The 16,798-nt window shown below is 42.6% G+C and overlaps 1 protein-coding gene across 2 annotated transcripts in view; it reads left to right on the forward strand.

Moving 5' to 3' along the window:
* LOC106602390 (polypeptide N-acetylgalactosaminyltransferase like 6) overlaps nt 1-16,798 on the forward strand; it is a 243,677-nt gene that overhangs the window by 53,278 nt on the left and 173,601 nt on the right. For both annotated transcript variants that reach the window (XM_045716609.1, XM_045716610.1), the window contains exons 3-5: nt 6,232-6,340; nt 10,740-10,878; nt 15,127-15,293. In XM_045716609.1, the coding sequence (XP_045572565.1) occupies nt 6,232-6,340; nt 10,740-10,878; nt 15,127-15,293 (415 nt within the window). The remainder of the gene's footprint in view (nt 1-6,231; nt 6,341-10,739; nt 10,879-15,126; nt 15,294-16,798) is intronic.

Raw genomic sequence — 16,798 nt, forward strand, 5'->3', positions numbered from 1 at the left:
AGAGTGAGTGAGAGAGAAGGAGAGATTACGAAGCCCTATCTGCGCCACGGTGTTTTTAAAAGTAGCATTTCATAAAAGCTTATTCTTCCCCCTCCGGTTATGACTTCAAATAAAATCTAAGTTTATTGGTCACGTACACAGTTTTGCAGATGTTATCGCCAATGCAGCAAAATGCGTATGTTTTTAGCTCCAACAATGCAGCAATATCTAGCAATACAATAACAATGCTCACATAATGCAAAAGTAAAATAAAATAACAAGAAATTAAGTCATATCAGATTGAGTAATGTCAGTCAGGAATGCAAATAAATATTTCTTTATTTTTACTATTTTCCACATTGTAGAATAATAGTGAATACATCAAAACTATGAAATAACATACATGGAATCATGTAGTAACCAAAAAAAGTGTTAAATAAATATATTTAGATTTTAGATTCTTCAAAGTAGCCACCCTTTGCCTTGATGACAGCTTTGCACTCTTGGCATTCTCTCAAACAGCTTCACCTGGAATGCTTTTCCAACAGTCTTGAAGGAGTTCCCACATATGCTGAGCACTTGTTGGCTGCTTTTCCTTCACTCTGCGGTCCAACTCATCCCAAACTATCTCAATTTGGTTGAGGTCGGGTGATTGTAAAGCCCAGGTCATCTGATGCAGCATTCCATCACTGTCCTTCTTGGTCAAATAGAGGTGTGTTGGGTCATTGTCCTGTTGAAAAACAAATGATAAACCCACTAAGCGCAAACCAGATGAGATGGCATATTACTGCAGAATTCTGTGGTAGCCATGCTGGTTAAGTGTGCCTTGAATTCTAAATAAATCACTGACAGTGTCACCAGCAACGCACCCCCACACCATCACACCACCTCCTCCATGCTTCACGGTGGGTTGGGAACTAGATGTCGGCCGATTATGATTTTTCACCGCCGATACCGATTATTGGAGGCCCGAAAAAGCCGATGCCGATTAATCGGCTGATTTTTTTGCATATTTATTTATTTGTAATAATGACAATTACAACAATACTGAATGAACACTTATTTTAACTTCATATAATACATCAATAAAATCAATTTAGCCTCAAATAAATAATGAAACATGTTCAATTTGGTTTAAATAATGCAAAACAAAGTGTTGGAGAAGAAGGTAAAAGTGCAATATGTGCCATGTAAGAAAGCTAACGTTTAAGTGCCTTGCTCAGAACATGGGAACATATGAAAGCTGGTGGTTCCTTTTAACATGAGTCTTCAATATTCCCAGGTAAGAAGTTTTAGGTTGTAGTTATTATAGGAATTATAGGACTATTTCTCTCTATACGATTTGTATTTCATATACCTTTGTTATTGGATGTTCTTATAGGCACTTTAGTATTGCCAGTGTAACAGTATAGTTTCCGTCCCTCTCCTCGCTCCTACCTGGGCTCGAACCAGGAACACATCGACAACAGCCACCCTCGAAGCAGCGTTACCCATGCAGAGCAAGGGGAACAACCACTCCCAAGTCTCAGAGCGAGTGACGTTTGAAACGCTATTAGCGCGCACCCGCTAACTAGCTATCCATTTCACATCGGTTACACCAGCCTAATCATGGGAGTTGATAGGCTTGAAGGGGTGGGTATAATTTGTGGAACGTTCCAACAGGAATCTGTTCCAAAAAACGTAAAGTAAAAGGTTGCGAACCAACAACGCATACAAAGTAGCAACGCATACAAACCTAACTAACTAGCTGCCGAATAGGCATCAACTCACCACGTAGCTTATTCTTAATGTTTGTCCATAGGCAACCAGAGTGAGGACAGACATTTTTCGGAATAAATGTGATGAGTGAAAACGCAATGAAATAGACCACTCCCTACCCAGTATCTTATTCTGCCGCTATACAACTTTGTATGCGTTGTTTTTTGGCAACCTTGTTATTTACTAAGTTTTTGGAATAGATTCCTATTGGAACGTTCCACAAATTATACCCACCCGGCTTGAAGTCATAAACATCTTGAAGCACAGCGAAGAGCTGCTGGCAAAATGCACGGAAGTGCCGTTTGAATGAATGCTTACGAGCCTGCTGGTGCCTAACCATCGCTCAGTCAGACTGCTCTATCAAATATCAAATCATAGACTTAATTATAACATAATAACACACAGAAATACGAGCCTTAGGTCATTAATATGGTCGAATCCGGAAACTATCATCTCGAGAACTAAAGTTTTTTCTTTCAGTGAAATACGGAATCGTTCCGTATTTTATCTAACGGGTGGCATCCCTGAGTCTAAATATTCCTGTTACATTGCATAACCTTCAATGTTATGTCATTGGGTGCATGTAACATTCTGGCACATTCTGGCAAATTAGTTCGCAACGAGCCAGGCGGCCCAAACTGTTGCATATACCCTGACTCTGCGTGCAATGAACGCAAGATAAGTGACACAATTTCATGTTAGCAGGCAATATTAACTAAATATGCAGGTTTAAAAATATATACTTGTGTATTGGTTTTAAAGAAAGGCATTGATGTTTATGGTTAGGTACATTGGTGCAACGACAGTGCTTTTTTCGCAAATGTGCTTGTTAAATCAACACCCGTTTGTCGAAGTAGGCTGTGATTCAATGAGAAATTAACAGGCACCGCATCGATTATATGCAACGCAGGATACGTTAGATAAACTAGTAATATCATCAACAATGTGTAGTTAACTAGTGATTATGTTGAGATTGATAGTTTTTTATAAGATAAGTTTAACGCTAGCTAGCAACTTACCTTGGCTTCTTGCTGCCCTCGCATAACAGGTAGTCAGCCTGCCATGCAGGCTCCTCGTGGAGTGCAATGTAAAGCAGGTGGTTAGAGCGTTGGACTAGTAACCGGAAGGTTGCAAAAACGAATCCCCTAATCCCCCCTGAACAAGGCAGTTAACCCCCGTTCCTAGGCCATCATTGAAAATAAGAATGTGTTCTTAATCTGATTTGCCTAGCTAAATAAAGGTGTAAAAAAAAAAATTGGCAAATCGGTGGCCAAAAATACTGATTACCGATTGTTATGAAAACTTGAAATCGGCCCTAATTAATCGGACATTCCGATTAATCGGTCGACCTCTAGTGGGAACCACACATGCGGAGATCGTCCATTAACCTACTCTGCGTCTCACAAACACACGGCGGGTGGAACGAAAAATCTCAAATTTGGACTCATCAGACCAAAGGACAAATTTCCACCGATCTAATGTCTATTGCTCGTCTTTCTTGGCCCAAGCAAGTCTCCTCTTCTTATTGATGTCCTTCAGTAGTGGTTTCTTTGCAGCAATTCGACCATGAAGGCCTGATTCACATAGTCTCCTCTGAACAGTTGATGTTGAGATAGATGTGTCTGTTACTTGAACTCTGTGAAACATTTATTTGGGCTGCAATTTCTGAGGCTGGTGACTCTAATGAACTTATCCTCTGCAGCAGAGGTAACTCTGGGTCTTCCTTTCCTGTGGCGGTCCTCATGAGAGCCAGTTACATCATACCGCTTGATGGTTTTTGCGACTACACAAAGTTCTTCAAATGTTCCGTATTGACTGACCTTCATGTCTTAAAGTAATGATGGACTGTTGTTTCTCTTTGCTTATTTGAGCTGTTCTTGCCATAATATGGACTTGGTATTTTGCCAAATCTTCTGTGTACCAACCCTTGTCACAGCACAACTGATTAGCTTAAACGCATTAAGAAGGAAAGAAATTCAACAAATTAACTTTTAACAAGGCACACCTGTTAATTGAAATGCATTCCAGGTGACGACTTCATGAAGCTGGTTGAGAGAATGCCAATAGTGTGTAAAGCTGTCATCAAGGCAAAGGGTGACTACTTTGAAGAATCTCAAATATAAAATACATTTTGATTTGTTTAACTCTTTTTTGGTTACTACATGATTCCATATGTGTTATTTCATAGTTTTGATGTATTCACTATTATTCTACAATGTAGAAAATAGTAAAAAGAAAGAAAAGCACTTGAATGAATAGGAGTGTCCAAACGTTTGACTGGTACTGTATGTATGTGAATGGTGTGTATAGACAGTAAGGACAGTATATGAATAGAACAGGTGTGCACAGTCGTGGCCAAAGGTGTCTTTAGAAATGTTTGTCAGATGTTACTATGGAATACTGAAGTATAATTACAAGCATTTCATAAGTGTCAACGGCTTTTATTGACAATTACATGAAGTTGATGCAAAAAGTCAATATTTGCAGTGTTGACCCTTCTTTTTCAAGACCTCTGCAATCTGCCCTGGCATACTGTCAATTAACTTCTGGGCCACATCTTGACTGATGGCAGACCATTCTTGCATAATCAATGCTTGGAGTTTGTCAGAATTTGTGGGGTTTTGTTTGTCCACCCGCCTCTTGAGAATTGACCACAAGTTCTCAATGGGATTAAGGTCTGGGGAGTTTCCTGGCCATGGACCCAAAATATCGATGTTTTGTCCCCCGAGCCACTTAGTTATCACTTTTGCCTTGTGGCAAGGTGCTTTATCATGCTGGAAAAGGCATTGTTCGTCACCAAACTGTTCCTGGATGGTTGGCAGAAGTTGCTCTCGGAGGATGTGTTGGTACCATTCTTTATTCATGGCTGTGTTGTTAGGCAAAATTGTGAGTGAGCCCACTCCCTTGGCTGAGAAGCAACCCCACACATGAATAGTCTCAGGATGCTTTACTGTTGGCATGACACAGGACTGATGGTAGCGCTCACCTTGTCTTCTCCAGACCAGCTTTTTTCCGGATGCCCCAAACAATCGGAAAGGGGATTCATCAGAGAAAATGACTTTACCCCAGTCCTCAGCAGTCCAATCCCTGTACCTTTTGCAGAATATCAGTCTGTCCCTGATGTTTTTCCTGGAGAGAAGTGGCTTCTTTGCTGCCCTTCTTGACACCAGGCCATCCTCCAAAAGTCTTCGCCTCACTGTGCGTGCAAATGCACTCACACCTGCCTGCTGCCATTCCTGAGCAAGCTCTGTACTGGTGGTGCCCGATCCCGCAGCTGAATCAACTTTAGGAGACGGTCCTGGCGCTTGCTGGACTTTCTTGGGTGCCCTGAAGCCTTCTTCACAACAATTGAACCGCTCTCCTTGAAGTTCTTGATGATCCGATAAATGGTTGATTTAGGTGCAATCTTACTGGCAGCAATATCCTTGCCTGTGAAGCCCTTTTTGTGCAAAGCAATGATGACGGCATGTGTTTCATTGTAGGTAACCATGTTTGACAGAGGAAGAACAATGATTCCAAGCACCACCCTCCTTTTGAAGCTTCCAGTCTGTTATTCGAACTCAATCAGCATGACAGAGTGATCTCCAGCCTTGTCCTCGTCAACACTGACACCTGTGTTAACGAGAGAATCACTGACATGATATCAACTCGTCCTTTTGTGGCAGGGCTGAAATGTAGTGGAAATGCTTTTGGGGGATTCAGTTCATTTGCATGGCAAAGAGGGACTTTGCAATTAATTGCAATTCATCTGATCACTCTTCATAACATTCTGGAGTATATGCAAATTGCCATCATACGAGCTGAGGCAGCAGACTGTGAAAATTAATATTTGTGTCATTCTCAAAACCTTTGGCCACGACTGTACAGCAGTAGTTATATAGGATGAGCCTTGACTAGGATACAGTATATTCATATGAAGTTTGTAAAACAGTATGTAAACATTATTAAAGTAACCAGTGTTCAATGAATGTACAGCATAAAACATTTATTGTATTTGTGTTTGCAGCAAGCTCCCTGCTAAAGTTCAGGTTAAAGGCAATTATTTCTCTGAACCTCCAAGGCAACCTTCAAAATTCACAGAAAGCAAACAGAAAGCAGAACAAAGCTTAAGGTATCTGAATTATTACCAAGTTCTAGCTTTTTTTGCACTGGGAAGCACTTTAGAGAGCAATTTGAAGTCACTTCAGGCTCGTTCATGCATACGTTTTTTTTGACAGTTGAATTCAAATGTCATTCATATAGAAGAAAAAAAGAAAAATAATAGAATCAGCACATGTTCGACTGTTGATGGAGTGAAGGGAGAATGAATAGAAATGATGGTCAGTTAAATTATCAGGGCTGAACGCTCTATCAAAATGTAAGTGTTTTACTTTGCTCTTCATATTACTGTTCGGCTGAGGCTCACACTGAATTGGAGCGTTTAATCTCTTGGAGTGGGTGATAATGGAATGATGGAATTGTCCCCCACCCTCTTCCTCCTCTCCTCTTTCTCAGGGCTTCTCGCTGGGGCTGAGCGAAGGACACATTTACACCTGGACGGACGGCTTGAAGAGGAGAGACTGGCATGATAACGAGAGCATCAGGAGAGATGAACTGCGTGTCGGTACGTCTCACAGAGAACTCACAGGAAACCACAATCACTACACCTCCTGTAGCTAAAGAGTTTTCACTCTGCACACAGCGAGCAATGTGAGACCTCACGTAACAAATGTCCACATAAAGAACTTCAACCAAGTCTATCTTTATCATGATTTACTGTAATGGTTTCCATGAAGGTAAAAGGGAGATTGATAATGTTCGCATTAGCTCTGCTTGCAGGACAAACGCATTTCCATTTGAGACATATAAAAAAATAACAAATTATTGTCTGTTTCCACCAAGTAGAGGCAAGACTAACCCTTAGCTAAGTGAGAACATGTACCAGGATCTCAATTCAGATGTACATTAATTAGAAAAGGTCACTGACAGACAAGCCATTAGTATCCACTGTTCAAACAAGAAGTATCTGGGGGAGGGGTATTCGGGCCAGAACTGATTGTGTCCACACATAACCCAGCTATTTCTATTTCCATTCATTACATAAATGTCAAGTAAAGAGCAGAGAGGCAGAGACCCAATGTTCCTCTCCTAATCCAAACACAGTATCTGTGTCTCCTTCCTGCCGCTGTGCAGTTACAGCGTCAGTCAAAAAGAGCTCTATTTGAAACTGAAGTATTTTCAATCTTAGCCCCCTTAAGGTTAAATCACTGTGCCATTGCCAGTTAAAGCTTTAATATTTTAGCAGATAGATTTCAATACTCCCACCCTGGTAGAGACCTAGGCTGCATCCCAAATGGAACCTTAGTTCCTACATAGTGCACTACTTTTGACCAGTTCTGGGTAGTGCACAATATAGGGAATAAGGTCGGTTTTGGAACGTACACCAGAGCTGGGAAACATTTGAAGCCAAGCCAGATAAATCATCAATGCCAGACAGGAAATATATTATTTCGGTCAGGGGTTCATGTCAACTGTAGATAAACATGTCAGAGGCAGTATTAATGACCAGGCAACAATGGAGAATAGAACACTTTTACAGCTTCTGGAATTGCGGAACTCGGCTGTAAATTCTAATGCATGCAGACTTCAGAGTATTAAAAAAAGTCATTAGCCAGATTAGACTAAGTTGAACTGCTACCAGACTAAAACAGAGACGTCAAACAGGGCTTCTGTTCTAAATGGCACCCTATTCCCCACATTCCCCTATGGGCCCTCTTTGAAAGTAGTGCACTATGTAGGGAATAGGGTGCCATTAGGGTGGCAGACCTGTCACATCACGTAACCCTACAATATGGTTGCCTAAATCCTGAACGTTGCCCTCTCTGCCCTTCTGTCTGGTCAGATCATGATGCATGGTCATTGTCCCACCAGACCTCCACCACATATGTGCCACACCATCTGTTGAGCCTCAATTGTACGTTTGCGGCGACCATGATGAAAGCTGATTATAGCTCATCAGTGCATGAAACCCAGGGGTGAGTAATACATTTGCCCCTGTTCTTCTCGCGTACGTCGGATGGGAAAAGTGTAGTCTACTATATGTATTAACCACTTACAAATCTAAAGCAGTTCATATACAAATGCTCTGTATAATGAATTGTAGGCATGTGTATTAACCACTTATAAAGCTGCAGTGCTGGTAAATAACATCATTGTACTGTGATGGGCCTGTTAATTAAATGTTGAGCATCTCTCAATCAAGTAGACGTCAGCCTCTTGCCCATCTCTGTTGTGAATAGATTAGTGATTACAGAACAGGGCCTGCATTCAAATAGTGTCTCCGAGTAGGAGTGCTGATCTAGGATCAGGTCCCCCTTGTCCATGACATCTTATTAATTATGATCTAAAAGGATAAAATGATCCTAGTCTGAGACTCTTTGTGAATAATAGACTCATAATCACCACCATCCCCCAACCAGGAAGCTGTGGAAAATCTAACCCCATTGAACAGCATGTAGAAATGATTCATGTGTTAAACCAATTAAGTGATTTTCTCTATATATTGTCTATCCCATTATGCCTTTTAAAAGCATCCATTTACATGTTCTGTCAGCAGGGAAATTGGGTGAGTGCACTTTGTCCATGTTTTACTTTAGTTTTTTGAACCGCCATTGTTTCGAAAATCAAGCCCTTTCCGAGTGAAACGATGGAATGGAAAACCATTACTATTGAACATTAATGTGTGGGTGTGCTGGATTGGAATATTTAATTTGCTTGGTTTATTCGCCTCCCTCCTGTGAGCTTGGCTGCCCTGTGCTGTGGGTGTAGTGTTTCAATAATTATGTACCGAGGAAAATTAGCTTCCAGCGGCCAACAATACTCACAGTAGAGTTATTGAACTCACCGCATTATTGAGAGAGGGATCACTGTTTATGTCAATGTATAATTCACATTGATGAGAGAAATGATGAACGATGTAAAACTTGGCAAGTGATTTATTCATTAGCGTTGGTTTTGGCGAAGGATGTAAAATGAATTGTGTTTATGAGAGGACAGGGACGTGGGTTTCGTTTCATCCTATTTCCAGCCGACTCTAAGATTGTGGCATACGATACCTACTTGAAACACAAGCCTTTACTTGGCAGACGGCACCCACAAAATATTTCCCACCTCCCGCTTCCAAATCCATTTAATGTTTTACAAAAACAAAGATTTTTCTATTTCCCTCTTTTGTACTTGTCCTGGAAACTTTCCATGTTTTCCTCGGTCTCGCTCACACATCAAAAGGAAAGCCTCTCGTTAAGAATGTCATTGTTTTCCTTTCTGGATCCTCTCCGTACATCAAACAAAGCCAGCTGTCAGTGTACATTAACCGCATGTTTGCCACGCCAGGAGTGTTTTCAGGGATAACCTTAACATACCATACATATGCGCTAAAACACTTTTTTTCCCTAGGAGATTTCTCTCTATGTTGTAAGCTTTCTCTTTATATTAGAAGCTGTACATTTCTCTCATATGTGTCTCTCGTCCAATAAGAACAATGCACATTAGCAGGATTCTGGAATTAGATGCTTCTTTACCCACTTGTGATTTCATTGCAGCATCCTCTAATAAAGTATGCCGATAGGATCCTCTACTTCTGGCCCCTTGGAGGTATAAACGAGGTAAACGGTTTAATTAGATGAAAGAGGAGCTGTCAGTCAATTGTGAATGGCAGCTTAAGTGATATGTAACGCCTTCCCTTCAGTATCGGAGTCCCTGGGGCTTGATTCATGGTGGGCAGTTAGTCAAGCTCATGGCAGTAATGCACATTGCAGAGTGTGAGCCAATGATTCTGTCACCAGGCAGACTCTTTCTGAGGTTTTACATCTCAGTCCAGGACTCAAGATTAAACAGTAGGGGGGTCGCAGAACAAATGGATGGACTCAAGAGTACAGCCTGTGCGGATAGATACTATAGTATGTCACCATAGTTACTGGCATAGTATATCACATGCAATGGCATCAAAAACATAGCGTTTTGTTCTTAATTGGTTTCAGTGCACACAGCAAACCATTTCATCACCTTGGTAACCACTAACCAGCACCATTTGATTGAACAAATACAGTAACACTTTACTTCAAGCCTGCAGGTATAATGTTTTAGGTCTATAACTTCTAAGCATCTATGAGCTTTTATAACCATCGTATGGTGCTGTATATCAGTGTTTCAGTACAGCTACTGATCCACACTCATGTAGGCTACTGTTTTTAGCATTGCATGCTTTACCAAGCCCCCCTAATGAGATACTCACACCGTAGCAGTTCAAATGAACACACAGCTCTTAGCCTATTGTTTGTATTTAACTTGTGCCTAAACGGCAGTATCCAAGGAGAATTCAATCTCCTCTTCTCTATCAGCATGTTAATTAAGCAGCGTGTGTAGAGGGCTGCTTATTCAATTTAAGAAGTCCTGGTTCCTGTTGTTGGTTTGGGGCCAACGTTGATTACAATACCGAAAACAGTGTTTTGCATCTCTAAATAGACACACACACACACACACACACACACACACACACACACACACACACACACACACACACACACACACACACACACACACACACACACACACACTCCTGATCTGATAAATCACAGACGTGTGTATAATTGTATTAGTGATCGCAGGGCAGGCAAAATGTCTCCCTTCCTGGTTTGATGTCTTTTGAGGATTTAGGAGTCGTCGTTACGCCAAAGTGGCTAACGGCCAAGCCCTGAAAAAAATCTGTGCATTTACAGTGTCTTTTCTGATCATAGAAATGGGAGAGAAAAGGAACACTGCAATTACTCCACGGGGTATCTACCAAAAAAGACCCATTGACAAATGGGTTAAAGTGGACCATTATGACCCTCTGAGAGGCACACACACACACACACACACACACACACACACACACACACACACACACACACACACACACACACACACACACACACACACACTGCAAAGCACCTTGAGATTTCACAGTATTTTCTGTCTTTTAGGGAAAGGGGAGCACGGCAAGCCCTACCCTCTAGCTGAGGATGAGTGTGACGACTCGGTTTACAAGGAGAACGGCTTCAACATCTACGTTAGTAACAACATCGCCCTGGACCGCTCTCTACCAGACATCAGACATCCAAAGTAAGTAGAGGGACAGATGGGTCTTTCTCTGACCCAAATGTTGATGCAATAAATGTGCAGAGCAGAGGTAATAACGTGTGTTAATTGGGGGTCAATTGCTGCACTACTAACGAGAGAACATGGCGGTGTGCGCGTTAACATTTCACTTCAAACACAAAATGGGGTCACGCCTTGCATCTCCAACGATGTTGTCTTCTCTAATCCCCCAGGTCTTAGTATCTGTGTCTGTTCAATGGCTTGGAGGAGAGGAGCGTGAACAAACACGTTCACCTCTATTGATCCTCACATCAAATAAATGTGAAAGTAACCCGTATACAATGCACACGATTTGCACTGATACTTTACTGCTATTCATTAGTAGGCAAACATGGCTAATATCATTACATGGAAAATGGCAGCTTACATCGATTAGGGTTTGTTGTGGGTAGTTACTCTGCTACTCTGGTACCAATCAAAGGTGTTTAGTTGAACAGTGCTGCATATGTACGTTAGGATGGCCGTATTGGCTGCTTTTCGCAGTGATGTCAGATATTGCTTAAAGAGGATTTGCAATGAGGTATTTGATGGATTGGTCCATAATGGCTCTCAGGGAGCACTAGAAGGCATTGTAAGAAAGTGAGAGAGAGAAACCACTGGCCTTCTGCGCACCATTAGGCCCTCATAGAAACAACATGGATTTTCTGTCTGTCTGTCTGTCTGTCTGTCTGTCTGTCTGTCTGTCTGTCTGTCTGTCTGTCTGTCTGTCTGTCTGTCTGTCTGTCTGTCTGTCTGTCTGTCTGTATCTCCTTGCAAGAAACAAATCTCCCAGTAACTCCTACTGCAATGGGTTGGAAGTCAGGAGGGGGGTTGCAGTAGTGTTACAGCTCTGTCGATAATGAGAACTATTCCCTCCGCTGCGGGGGGGCTGGAGAGTGACTGCATCCCAATGGCACCCTACTCCCTATATAGTGAACTACTTTTTACCCTATGGGCCCTGGTAAAACATAATACACTTTATAGGGCATAGAGTGCCGTTTGGACTCCAAGTGATTCCATGTTAGCGAGGTAGGGAAATTAGATGCCACACTGTGCTGTGCATACTGTGGAGAGGGATATGGGGACATTTTCTCATTTGAAAGCTAGTTAAGCTTGGGATTGAAATATAGTGTTTTCTCCCTGTGGATATTGTCCCGTGTCTAATCTCTACTGACTGTGTGACTGTCTATGCATGTGTGTGTGTGTGTGTGTGTGTGTGTGTGTGTGTGTGTGTGTGTGTGTGTGTGTGTGTGTGTGTGTGTGTGTGTGTGTGTGGGTGCAAGTATATTCGACATGATGCACAGGATGTACAATGTGCGCACATAAGTACATTTTCATGTGTGAAAATGGTGTGTGCTCAATTACTAGTAAACATGTTTTCCACACCGCACTCCGTGTGTGTGGGATCAGAACATGTGTTGACAGGAAGTCAGGTTTCTATGGAGCTAAATCAGCCCTCCAGGGCAATGCTCTTCAGTTCAGTTCCATCATCACAAAAAAACATGGCAATTTTCTTCAGCAGGTTACGTGTCTTGTGCGGAGTGTGAGAGAGAGAGGGAGAGAATGAGAGAGTGTGTTTATTAGTGTGCGAGAGAGAGAGAGGGGGAGGGAAAAAAGGAGGGGGGAAAGAGAGAGGGGAGGAAGAAAGGAAGAGGGGGAGAGAGAGAAAAAGCGAGAGAGGGGGGAGATAGATAGTTATAGAGAGAAAGATATAGAGAGTGATGGGGAGAGGGATAGATAGTTATAGAGAGAGGAGGGGAGGAGAGAGAAAGTTAGATAGAGAGAGAGAACAAGAGAGAATATCTATGGTGAGAGGGCATCTCTGTTTATTTACAGTCTCATAAAGCCCTGCAGCAATCCTCTCAGTATGTGATCTGGAACGTTATTTTGTAGACAGTGGCTGAATGATCTCCGTCTCCCTCACAGTAAGCTGGGGCCCTGCCTGACTTCCTGCTCTGCCTGTCTGTCTGTTCTGCCTGCCTGTCTGTTCTGCCTGCCTGTTCTGCTTCCCTGCTTAATGTAATGATGGCTATAACTCAGATACACCCCTGATTTCAACGAATTTAAGAGATGGAAATGAGGCCAGTGCTGCCGCTTCCTAGCTAATGTTGTTGACGCAAAGCGGTACGGAAAATAAACCTCACAGGTTAAAAACATTTAAGGGATTGCGATGTCTGTGAATGCTAAGTATTTTTGTCAATGTTTTATTTCTCAGTCTGCACATACACTATCTAGAACCTAAAATGGTTCCTAGGGCTGTCCCCATTGGAGAACCCTTTGAAAAACCCTTTTTGGTTCCAGGTAGAACCCTTTTGGTTCCAGGTAGAACCCTTTTGAATTCCATGTAGAACCCTTTACACAAAATAGTTATACCTGGATCCAACCCAACTTGGTCTCATTTACAGTTTTATATTAGGTTATTTTCACAATGTTTTCACTGCTGAATTAATGACCGTTTTTTTCTCAATTACTGAAGCATTGGACTATCTATAATCAGTTCCACAAGTCATACGATATGATGGAGAAGTTGAACGTTCGATAGTTAGTGTACATAGCCTACACTTGAACAGAGCTATGCCTCAGAATAAAGCCTGGCATGTTTTTACAGCATTGTGCATTATACACCAAATGACGCAGCTCAACATTTCATCCAACATTAACACCTATGCATTTACCCAGGCAGGTGTTACATTAAGTACTGATCTGATCTGGAGAGCAGCGACCTGTTATTAAATGGCGGTAACAGCATGGCAGACAGTATAAGACGCAGTGGGGAATCCTATCATGCTGGGAGTGGAAAATCAGCACGTAAGGAACAGACTGAAGGCAATTTTACCCATACAGAATGTAACATGAATGTCATTCTCATCGGGTCTGTGTGAGCGACAACCACGGTGGTGCAAAGGCCTAGTTGAGATGAAACAGAATCACATCAGCAGTTGATAGCATCAAGTCTGCATCATGTTCAATGTCATCTTATCAAGTTCAACAGAAGCTGACAGTTCTGCTTCATTCTTACCTGACCTGAACGGAGTCTCTATTCAGTCATTTATTTATTCACTCTCTCATTCTTTCTCTCTTCCTCATATACTCATTCCATACAGTCAGGAAGGGAACATGGAAGTTTAATTTAAGCCTATATGCATTTAAGAGAGGTCTATAAAGCCCCAATCCAGCCCCATATTTCAAGTTTCCTCGCGATACGGCGCTGGAGGGGGGTGACAACGCTATTTTCCATAATGGTATGTGGCTCTATCTGCCTATTACTATGCAAATCGATGCTCTTCTCCTTCCTGAATGGTATTTCATAATGTAGAATTATCTGACAGGGCAGCTGGAGAGACCAACCTTGTGTTTTAGAGATTGGCTCAACTCCAGCAGGAATGAATTTGCTTTCCCAGCCCAGCACAGATGTAGGGAGCTGGAGCAGTTTGGTGGGGGATTTTTATGCTCCCTCCCTCCCTCCCTCCCTCCCTCCCTCCCTCCCTCCCTCCCTCCCTCCCTCCCTCCCTCCCTCCCTCCCTCCCTCTTTCTCTAAATAAAACAATAATAAAAAACAGGGCTTCTAACCAAGTACCGAGTCATCATTCTGCAGAGACCGGTGATAAATTAGAACAGCTTGTCAAGGTTGTCACCGGGGTAAATTAGCAGGAGACTCGTGTGAACCGTAAAACTGCTGCTTCATTTGCCAATTTCAGCTTTGTCGAGGCGGCTATTAACATGCAGATTTCCCTGAATTGTTTATTAGGCCGGCTGAAGCTGGAGTGGCTCTTTTAAACGCTGATTTACTTTACGACTCTGCAGAGGTAGAAGGTAAAGCAGGCTATGTGTTTGAGGCTGGCTGGCTAGCTGGATGGCTGTCTGGCTGGCTGGATGGTTAGCTAGCTGGCTGGCTGGCAAGATGGCTGGCTGGATGGCTGGCTGGCTGGCTTGGCAGTGTGACACACAGCTGGGAGCAGGTTGGCTTTCCAGATGTAGGAAGACGTGATTAAAGATATCAGTATTAGATTGTGACATTTAGCCTATCACAGAGGCACTATATTCAAACATACCAAATACCAACACATGCAGCTAGCTCTACATCAAATGCGTAAGCTAAACATGGAGATGAAACATGCATTTCGATCCCACTGGGGTCTTTGTTAGGACAGGTCAAGAAAGGTCTGGTCTGATGTATTACAAACCATGGAGGCTAATACAGCCCCTGGTATATTATGTATTCTCTTTCCTCAGCTGCAAGACGAAGTTGTACCTGGAGAGCCTTCCCAACACCAGCATCATCATCCCCTTCCACAACGAGGGCTGGTCGTCCCTGCTGAGGACCATCCACAGCATCTCCTACCGTACCCCAGACCACCTCATCGCTGAGATCATACTGGTGGACGACTACAGTGACAGAGGTAGGACACCTGGTTAACTGTTACGCTACTGTGTGTGTTGGTGGTCAGGGTCCTTACACCATACCCTACTCAGTGACTGTTTTAGAACCCTGGTTGAACAACAGTTAAACTACAGTTATTACAGTATGGTGCTGGTAGGACCCTGGTTAAACTACAGTTATTACAGTATGGTGCTGGTAGGACCCTGGTTAAACTACAGTTATTACAGTATGGTGCTGGTAGGACCCTGGTTAAACTACAGTTATTACAGTATGGTGCTGGTAGGACCCTGGTTAAACTACAGTTATTACAGTATGGTGCTGGTAGAACCCTGGGTAAACTACAGTTATTACAGTATGGTGCTGGCAGGACCCTGGTTAAACTACAGTTATTACAGTATGCTGCTGGTAGGACCCTGGTTAAACTACTGTTATTACAGTATGGTGCTGGTAGAACCCTGGGTAAACTACAGTTATTACAGTATGGTGCTGGTAGGGCCCTGGTTAAACTACAGTTATTACAGTATGGTGCTGGTAGGACCCTGGTTAAACTACAGTTATTACAGTATGGTGCTGGTAGGACCCTGGTTAAACTACAGTTATTACAGTATGTTTCTGGCAGGACCCTGGTTAACCTACAGTTATTACAGTATGGTGCTGGCAGGACCCTGGCTAACCTACAGTTATTACAGTATGGTGCTGGTAGGACCCTGGTTAAACTACAGTTATTACAGTATGGTGCTGGTAGGACCCTGTCTAACCTACAGTTATTACAGTATGGTGCTGGTAGGACCCTGGTTAAACTACAGTTATTACAGTATGGTGCTGGTAGGACCCTGGTTAAACTACAGTTATTACAGTATGGTGCTGGTAGGACCCTGGTTAAACTACAGCTATTACAGTATGGTGCTGGTAGGACCCTGGTTAAACTACAGTTATTACAGTATGGTGCTGGTAGGACCCTGGTTAAACTACAGTTATTACAGTATGGTGCTGGTAGGACCCTGGTTAAACTACAGTTATTACAGTATGGTGCTGGTAGGACCCTGGTTAAACTACAGTTATTACAGTATGGTGCTGGTAGGACCCTGGTTAAACTACAGTTATTACAGTATGGTGCTGGTAGGACCCTGGTTAAACTACAGTTAGTGCAGTATGGTGCTGGCAGGACCCTGGTTAAACTACAGTTAGTGCAGTACGGTGCTCTATGTATCAGATAGGACCCTGGTTAAATCAAATCAAATCAAATTGTATTGGTCACATACACATATTTATCAGATGTTATTCCGGGTGTAGCGAAATGCTTGTGTTCCTAGCTCCAACAGTATGGCGTTGGTGGGTTCGGGGCACTGCACTAGTTCCGTTACCCCTACCAACTAATAGAATCTCACTTTGATTCATCTCTGTTAGTGTATGTTGTTGGTGTCCACAACCCTGGATGTTGCCTCTGGGGGTCTTTGCCTTCAGTATAACCCTGTGTGTGACGCTAGTATGAGCCATACTCATTTGTGTCAACCTCTCATCCGT

Source organism: Salmo salar, chromosome ssa04 (genome assembly GCF_905237065.1).
Source record: "Salmo salar chromosome ssa04, Ssal_v3.1, whole genome shotgun sequence".
Taxonomy (NCBI): Eukaryota; Metazoa; Chordata; class Actinopteri; order Salmoniformes; family Salmonidae; genus Salmo; species Salmo salar.